This window comes from Dipteris shenzhenensis, chromosome 4, assembly GCF_047967505.1.
Source record: "Dipteris shenzhenensis isolate YYH24624 ecotype China chromosome 4, Dip_SZ_1.0, whole genome shotgun sequence".
Lineage (NCBI taxonomy): Eukaryota > Viridiplantae > Streptophyta > Polypodiopsida > Gleicheniales > Dipteridaceae > Dipteris > Dipteris shenzhenensis.
In genome coordinates this window covers 32,931,822-32,941,165 of record NC_141599.1, presented here as the reverse complement: position 1 = coordinate 32,941,165, position 9,344 = coordinate 32,931,822, and the positions used below count along the sequence as shown (strand labels likewise).

Genomic DNA, 9,344 nt, shown 5'->3' with positions numbered 1-9,344 from the left:
CTGGTCCTCTTACCAGGACACCGTGAACTTGGTTTGCTTTCTTGAGCTCCTTACCATGAACAAGGCTCTGATACCATGTGAAGATAGTGGGAGAGAGGGAAGGAGTCTCACTTGCAGATTTCTCACATGCACAATGGGGGAATACACACACAGGTGGAGGCTAAAAACAGTTTTCCTCTTCTTAGTTGTGAAAGCCAAAAGAACTCTAGTACAGAGAAATAGAAGAACCCTATATGTGGGTCTCAAACCAAACTCAACTAACTAAGGTGGCATACTAACTGAGCCACAAACTAGAGTACATAAGGATAGCTGTCATCCAGCTATTATTCGTGGGCGGTGTACCAACCGCATCTGCAGCTAACAAGTCGGTGACATAAATGCACAACGGTCACCCTAGCATATCACGAGTGGAGCTCGATATCTCAACACTATCGCCGACACTCTCACCACATCAGAGACTGCCATTGATGTTGTAGTAGTTGCCGCAGTTGTTGTTACAGCACTCTGCTAAAGCTGTGCCATCCGCCACTGTGTCAGAGAACCTCCCACCACTGGAGTATCACCTAAGATCCCTATTGCGGTAGACACTATAGTCACTGTCACCCATTCTTCCATGATCGGTAATGCCATCGGCGTAGACACCACAATCTATGTTGTCACCACCCCACTAGTGGAAACACCTCTCACAGCATTAGGATCTATCGGAGTTGAAGATGCAAGAGAAGACACCACCCCCTGGCTAAGGCCGGGCTTCTTCCCTCATTGTTTCATAGCCACTACACTAGAAGATCCCTCCGCTTCCTCCTGTGCAGGCCCCTCAGGTGCCAGAGTGAGCACCACGATAGTCGTCCATCAAGGAGCTGTCAACTCTAAATGGATAGGAAACAAAATCTCCAAAACCTGCCCAATCTTGGAATTGACTGCTTTCTTCTTATCAACATGAGTTGCCACTCATAAAGCCTCTGCATGAATCCGTTCATTAAGGATTCACGCCCATGGAACCACCCTGTCCTCAGCCATGTCTATCATGCCTCGAGTTCCAAGAGTGATGGTATATGTCTTGGCCTATAAGAATAGCAACTTAAGAATCCAGTGATACAAATCCCTCATCTGAGCATCCGAACATCCACTTAGCTTGTATTCACCCTTGGTAGAAGCTCCAAATTTTGCCTCCATTGCCGCTACTGTGCACGTTGGTTGCATGATCATCGCTCCATCTAGAGGTAAAAAGAGACATTGATGAATCAATTGCATAGTCAGCTCTTGATGCTCGTCGAAAAACTCCACCAAAGTTCCTACCACCAACTACTGGCAAAGCGCCGATGCAGACAGATGAACATCCACCCTTTGGCAATTGATACTGCTGAAACTACGAATCCGTAGTTGTTGAAGACAAGCATCAATCGACTGAGAATCTATGTACACCAATGAAAGAAGAGGGAGAAATTGAGCATGGGCCATCCCCATGGCCAAGCAAAGGAGAATAAACAAGATAACTGTGAGTGCTAATGAGAGTTGGAAGACTAATGCACTCAAGAGAACTGCAAGAGAGATGATGAGCAAGTAGCAAGCAACTGAGACATGCAAACAATGGAGAAAGAGTTGGAATTTAGACTGCCAATATCCTGCCCTGACGACAGTGAGTTGCATGGTGGCTAGGCTAGGACCTCGCGGAAGACAGCTGTCATCATGCCGTGAACCCTTCTACCACGTCTCCTCCTGAGATGGCTCGACTGCCTCCACCTTAACCCAGGAAATTTGTGCCTCATTAGAGATGGGAAATGGGCATTCAAGACTGCCGTCATGATGGTATGGATGAAGTCGAAACCCATTAACTGGATGTGGAAGAACGTGCCCTTGCAAATCTGCAAGATAAAATGATGTTGATTTGCAATCATGAAAAACCCAGAATGGACCCGACCATCGCAATTTCAATTTCCCTAGCATTTTCCCAAGACGAGTGTTGAACAGAAGAACCAGTTTCCCGCGCTCAAAATATTTCTTCTTGGATGTCAAATCCACTATCCGCTTGCATCTATCTTGACCCTCCAAGGTGATATAATAGCTCTCTAGCCGCAAATCATCTAATTGGTTCAGAACATCCAATCGAAATACCATAGAGTCTTGCGGAAGAAGTCTATCCTCCACCGCAATCCTTAGACTCGAAACAATATGCTCGATTGGCGTGATTGCTTTCAGCCCAAATGCCAATTTAAAAGGAGTCAACCTTGTGGCCACCTTGAATGAAGTGCGGTATGCCCATAGTGCTACCAGTAACTTTTCATCCCAATCTATGCGGTGCTCATTCACTAGTAGCGACATGATCCTCTTGAATGTATGATTGGTAGACTCAGCCAGTCCATTCACTTGCGGATAATAGGGGGAAGACTTCTTGTGAATCACCATATAAAAATCATTCATCCGCTTGATGACTTTGTTGACAAAATGAGTTCCCATGTCACTGACAATCTCAATTGGACACCCAAACCAAGTGAAAACATCGCGGTATAGACACTTTGCGACTGATTTTACAGTGTTGTCCTGCAAGGACCAAGCTTCGGCCACCATAATCCTGCTTGCAGAACTTTCTTTGCGGTGACTTTGCCCGCAAAATGGCCACCCAAAAGCCCACAATGGGCTTCCATCAATATCGCTTCTTGCTCATGAGGTGGAACACACCGCAATAGCACTTCCGTCAGATGTCATCGGTACAACTGTCCTAGCACTACTTGAAAGGAATGACTCTGCAATGCCAAACGTTTCCTCTGATCCCGATCCATGTGTTTGGGCATGATGCTAGTGGATAGGAATGAGAGTATCTCATCATACCATGACCATGGGACTTCTGGGAGGACTTCTGGGACGACTGTGATTGGATTCACCCAAAAAACTGCTGCTAGCTATTGGCTCTTTCCTACTGCTTTCATAGGAAGAGCTAGGTATTCTCAGTATGCAGGGTTTGGAGGCTTTTTGTCACCTATAGGTATATTAGAGTTGTCGATTGTAGTATATGTGTAGCTTAGGACCTCAAGTCGTGTTTCGGTGAGAGGTGTAGGCTTAGGTGTGGTAAGAAAACAAAGTGGATGCATGTGTAAAAGGAACATCTATCATCTGGTTGAGGTAATGAAGGCTTTCACCTTCATTGGGGGTTGTAGGGTTTAGGAGGAGTTTAAGGGTTAGAAGGAGGTTCCAGGGATAGAAGGAGGTTCCAGGGTTTAGAAGGAGTTCCAGGGTTTAGAAGGAGGTTCTAGGGTTTAGAAGGAGGTTCCAGGGTAAGAATGAGGTTCCAGGGTTTAGAAGGAGTTCTAGGGTTTAGAAGGAGGTTCCAGGGTTTAGAAGGATGTTCCAAGATTTAGAAGGAGTCCAGGGTTAGAAGAAGGTTCCAAGGTTCAGGGTAGAGTACATGGTGGAGAACTCATTTCCCTCGTAGATCATGGAGTTTTAAGGGTTGAGAAACAAAGGGTTTAGGGGGAACATAGGAGTGGGAGAGGAAGAAGGTGTAAGAGGATGGGGGAAAGAAGAGAGAGGAGGGAGGAGGAGGAGGGAGGAGGAGGAGAGAGGAGAAGGAGGAGGAGAGAGGAGGAGGAGGAGGAGGGAGGAGGAGGAGAGATGATTTTGTAGTACTTGGGGGAGGTTGTTCCAATGGCATGTCAGTCCCTTATGTACAATAGTCATAATGCTGATCTGGCACTAGCTCCCCTTGTGGCTCATCGACTGGCATGGCGTCAATGGGTGGTTCGAGTGTTGATGTAGTCTCAGGCTCTGGTGCCGATCTTTCCTCAGGTTCGGGTGCTGATCTTGTCTCGAGCTCTGGTTGGTGCTGTTGGTGGAGACTTATTGGTTGTAGTTGTGCACCAAGCTGTAGCATCTCGTGGGGCAACTCCGCAATCCTGACCTCTAGAATAGGTACTTCTGCTAAGGCATCTGCACTTATCAATGTGATAGTTGGAGAAGTTGGTGACGGCTCCCATACTGGTGAGAAGGGTATGTCCAACTCCTCAATTGGTTTTGGTGACTGGGCCAGAGTCATTTCTCTTTCTTGTAGTTCTTTTTTTATGATTATAGCCAATAAGTGTGGAATTTTAGATTTTTGGCCTAAAGAACCATCGAGTTTCTTGATAAAGAAAATGATGAAGTGCTGGACCCAGTCTTGTTTTAGCTTCCTACTCAGCAAAACAAATGTGTGGAGTGGAAGGGAGTGATCTTTGCCATACTTAATTCCCAGGATTGTGGATAGGAATTGTGCTGCTTCCCTGAGGCGATGGTCAAGGATTGTGTGAAGCAATATGCCATCTCTATGGATCAGTGTGCCCTTGGTGAGGAGAGACTCTACTTCGATAAACTTTGCATCAACAAATCATTTAGCATATTTGCCACCTTGTTTTGGTAGTGAGAAAGCCCTTTGAATGACTGTACTCTCGAGGATAATGTTGAGTGGGCTCTGCTGTACAGTGATTGTACCGTACTTGCCATCCTTTGCATTGCTGGAGTAGTAAGAATGGAGAAAGTCCTTGACGTAGGTGGTTAGGGTAGGACTGTCCTCCAAGGATTTGAGGCTCTCATGCAAACTACCTAGACCTCGTTGCTCTAAGTAAGATGTTGCTTCTGGGGAAAGAACATAAGTTGATGTCAATGGCCAAACAAGTTCCAGTGATTGGGCCTTGTTAATGGCTGTGTAGGTCGGTTGTGACTGGGGTGGCATTTGTTCTACTTACTCATGCACTGAATCTTCTTCGGAGCTATCGCTTTGGACCATGAATGCCTGTGGTCTCCGTGGTTGAGAGGATGTAGATGGCTGCGAACTCTGGAGGAGGTCCCATGGTTGAGGCAGTGGGCTCTTTCTGTGCATCCTCTTTAGTGGCGACATCTTTTTTGGACCTGTATCAATGTGCATGCAGTGTATCATTGATCATTAGATTGATTGACATGCCGATATGACCTTTCTATGTGGGTGTGTGGGAGAGAGATCTTTTTTTTCTTTCCTACTGCTTTCGTAGGAAGAGCTGGGTAATCTCAATATGCAAGGTTCCGAGGCTTTTTGTCACCTACAGATATATTAGATTTGTCGATTGTAGTATACGTGTAGCTTAGGACCTCGACTCATGTTCCGGTGAGAGACCTAGGCTTAAGTGTGGTAAGCAAACAAAGTGCATGCATGTGTAAAAAGAACATGTATCATTTGGTTGAGGTAATGAAGGTTTTCGCCTTCATTGGGGGTTGTAGGGTTTAGGAGGAGTTTAAGGGTGAGAAGGAGGTTCCAGGGTTAGAAGGAGGTTCTAGGGTTTAGAAAGAGTTCTAGGGTTTAGAAGGACGTTCCAGGGTTTAGAAGGAGGTTCCAGGGTAAGAAGGAGGTTCCAGGGTTTAGAAGGAGTTCCAGAGTTTGGAAGGAGGTTCCAGGATTTAGAAGGAGGTTCCAAGGTTTAGAAGGCGTCCAGGGTTAGAAGGAGGTTCCAAGGTTCAGGGTAGAGTGCTTAGTGGATAACTCCTCTCCCTCATAGATCATGGAGTTTTAAGGGTTGAGAAACAAAGGGTTTATGGGGAGCATAGGAGTGGGAGAGGAAGAAGGTGTAAGAGCATGGGGGAAAGAAGAGAGAGGAGGGAGGAGGAGGAGGGAGGAGGAGGAGAGAGGGGGAGGAGGAGGAGAGAGCAGGAGGAGGAGGAGGAGGAGGAGGAGGGAGGAGGAGGGAGGAGGAGAGGGAGAGGATGGGTTGCAAGGTTGGAGGAGACGGGAGGAGGAGTTGCAAGGTTAGGACATGCTTTTGGATGTGGACTGCAAGGAAGCATGGACACTTGAGACAAATGCTTGGAATACCAAAGTAGACTCAACACAATGTAGAATCCCGTAGGATAGAATAGATGCATCTTGCAAGAGGTGTGAGAGCACAATGAAAGAAAGATGGTAGATCTCTATTATGATTGTGAGAGAGAGGACTCTCTCTTATAAAAAGGGGGAGAAGGTAATACCTTCCCTACATAAGTGGCAATCAGCCCCTACATCAGTGGGGATCAATCCCTACATCAGTGGGATTGCCTTTGTCTTACATCATCACTTAGGTCACACACTAGACACATCATAGCACTTGATGTGCCTTTACAACACACACAAACACACATGTGACTCCCCTAGATGCACACATGCAACATAGAGCAAGCCCTTGATCATACTTACCCCAACAAACCCCCCCTCAAGGGTTTGCCTCTTGCAGTGTCAAGGATACGTCTAGTCTCATAGTTTCTCATGCCATCTCATGGTGGTCAAGGATAAATCTATGGCTAGGATCTCATGCTAGCAAGGGTTCCCAAGGGTGTGAGGTTCACAGAAATGGGATAGTCAAAACACATATCACATGGTCTACATCATATGGTGACCAGAGGTGATTTACATATTCTTTTTGGAGTACTACTCCAGGCAGAGAACCTCAAAATTTGACCAAGTGATGATAAACAAAAAAGACAAAGTGCCTAAAAAGCATAGTCTTCATCTTGTGAAAGCTCATCAAATGAAAGTAGATTGGCAGTTTTTGACTTTGTAGTTTCTTCCTTTTTGGCTTTACAATACTTTTCATGGTGATTGTTTTTGCCACAATGTTTGCATGGATTGATCTTGAAGCAATCTTTTGAGAGGTGATTAGTCTTCCCACAATGTTTGCAAGGTGAAAACTTGCCCTTTTGAATTTTTATGGCATAGGCTATGTCATTGCCTTTCCGGAGTTCCATGTGCCTTTCTTTTTCTTGAAGAGCAGTAATAAGACCTTCAAGAGTAGGATTAGGAAGATTTTTCAAAGCGGTAACAACATGATCATAATCTTCAGGCATACTTTTGACCAACACTGCCATTGCATCATCTGTAGTTATTGGAGAGTTGATAGAAGCAAGTTGAATCATGAGACTCCACATATGATTGACATGGGCAGTGAAAGGAGTGCCACTAGCCATCTTCAATTCAAAGAAAGCAATCTTAAGTGACAATTTTGAGATGTGAGAGCTAGCACCAAAAATAATGTCAAGCTTTTGCCAAGCTTCAGAAGGAGACTCTAAATAAGAGATATGATGAATATAGTCATCTCCTAAGCCAAGAGCAATGATGCCATATGATTTCTCCTCTCTAGCAAGATCTCTTATCGGGCATGTCGGAACTGAGGATTCTCCAGCATTAGAGGTTGTTGAGGAAGAACTTGAAGCAGGTTTGACAAGCCCCCAGAGGTTTTCCCTCATCAATGCATATTTAATCCTCATCTGCCATGTGTGAAAGCCTTTACCATTGAGCTTATCCATATTCAAGAAGGTAGCCATTAGAGGGTCTAACCCAAAATGGGCAGTGTCTTCTCTCTTACAAGGGTAGAAAGAGTTGAAGAGCTTCAAAATACAAGCATTTAGAGTAGCAAAGGCTTGCAACCAACTTCCATACTACAAAACATAATGGAAATGATGCTTTCACTTGCATGCTTCATAGAGGTGGCTAAATGAAAGTATTCCAAGAAAATCCAGGTATAGAAACTTAAAGGAAAGCTGTAGCCATAGTTCTATTCAACACTTTAAAACATCAAAAATGCTAAAGTAGCATTTGATGTAGCATCAAACTCACAACATTGTCAAAACTGTCCAAAACAAAGACCAAAACTTGGAGGGTGCAATTCTCACAACTCATAGCTCTATTCAAGGGTATTTTTATGCAAATGGAAAGGGCTTATACCAGAGAAGAGTTAACAGCAAGGAGGGGTGAAATGTTGCACCAGGTCACCTTGTAGATGCTTGAGAAGACTGATTGGTTTTTTGTCTGTTGCACATCCATTCCTTGTCCAAACAAGCTCAGATTTCAACAGCAGGTTCCTTTAGTGTCATGCAGCTTGGGCTTAGAGGAATTGACAAAAGGATAAGCACAGAGGCAACATTGCACGAAAGTTTATCACAGAGTGTGAGTGTTGGCGTTGCATGTACAATCAAAATTTATCTGATTGCTTACAGCTAGAAGTTTGCCCATACATGAGGAGTTTGCAGCTCAAAGGGTTTGGGCAACGGTCGCTTGAATGTAGACAACAGAGCTCTCAAAAATTTGGGGAAGAAGGAGGAAAATGGAGAAGATGAAGAAGTTTTGAGAAACTAGTAGTTTTATGCTAGAGATAGCATCTAATATTAGACTAGGCTAGATCTAGAACCTAAAGCTCTGATACCATTTGTAGAATCCCGTAGGATAGAATAGATGCATCTTGCAAGAGGTGTGAGAGCACAATGAAAGAAAGATGGTAGATCTCTATTATGATTGTGAGAGAGAGGACTCTCTCTTATAGAAAGGGGGAGAAGGTAATACCTTCCCTACATAAGTGGCAATCAGCCCCTACATCAGTGGGGATCAATCCCTACATCAGTGGGATTGCATTTGTCTTACATCATCACTTAGGTCACACACTAGACACATCATAGCACTTGATGTGCCTTTACAACACACACAAACACACATGTGACCCCTAGATGCACACATGCACCATAGAGAAAGCCCTTGATCATACTTATGCCAACACACAATGCCCCAAAGAGTGTGGGCTTCATTCCATTATGGGGTATTTATACAAGTTGGAGAGCTTCTCTCTCTGCATGTAGGAATTGTAGCACAAAGTTGTAACACAAAGTTGTATCACAAAGTTGTAACACAAATTTGTAACACATTCTCTTTCTACATGTAGAAGTTGTAACACAAAGTTGTAACACGTTCTCTTTCTACATGTAGAAGTTGTAACACAAAGTTGTAACACGTTCTCTTTCTACATGTAGAAGTTGTAACACAAAGTTGTATCACAAAGTTGGAACACAAAGTTGGAACACATTCTCTTTCTACACGTAGAAGTTGTAACACAAAGTTGTACCACAAAGTTGTAACACAAAGTTGTATCACAAAGTTGTAACACAAAGTTGTATCACATTCTCTTTCTACATAAGTTCATGTTGGCACAGAGTCAACATACTCCCAGATCCATTTTATTACCCATCCTCAGGTTATGGCTTATTTTGATTTCAGAGTTGGAATGCCATGTGCATAATCTAGTGGCGGTTTAACTTGTGGCATCCTGCTGTAATGCTTTTGCACCATACAATTTGTAGTCTATAGTCAAGAAGCTTATCTCCTCTTAAGGAGGGGTAGACAGCTGTGAATTTCAGAGGGGATCTCATTGCTAAGGTTGCGGACTCTGCCATCGAATCTTCTTGGGAAGAGGTTTGGCAGGGGTCTCATTGTTGAGGCTGGCATTTCTTGCTATCTTGCATACATGTTGGATGCGATTACACCCATATCATTGAGCTTGTAGATAATTAGTATGCAAGTCTGATATTTTTGCATATAGGAGACGGCT

The 9,344-nt window shown here is 44.2% G+C and overlaps 1 protein-coding gene across 1 annotated transcript; it reads right to left on the bottom strand.

The window, feature by feature from the left end:
• Positions 1-1,704: 1,704 nt before the first annotated feature.
• LOC147902740 (uncharacterized) lies at positions 1,705-2,322 on the bottom strand. The gene has a single exon (XM_087373934.1). It carries the CDS (start codon positions 2,320-2,322, stop codon positions 1,705-1,707), a length of 618 nt encoding a protein of 205 aa, XP_087230060.1.
• Positions 2,323-9,344: the final 7,022 nt, after the last annotated feature.

What these genes read in the sequence shown, in the direction of transcription:
- LOC147902740 (XM_087373934.1), bottom strand. Translation starts at nt 2,322, where the DNA reads ATGTCGCTACTAGTGAATGAGCACCGCATAGATTGGGATGAAAAGTTA.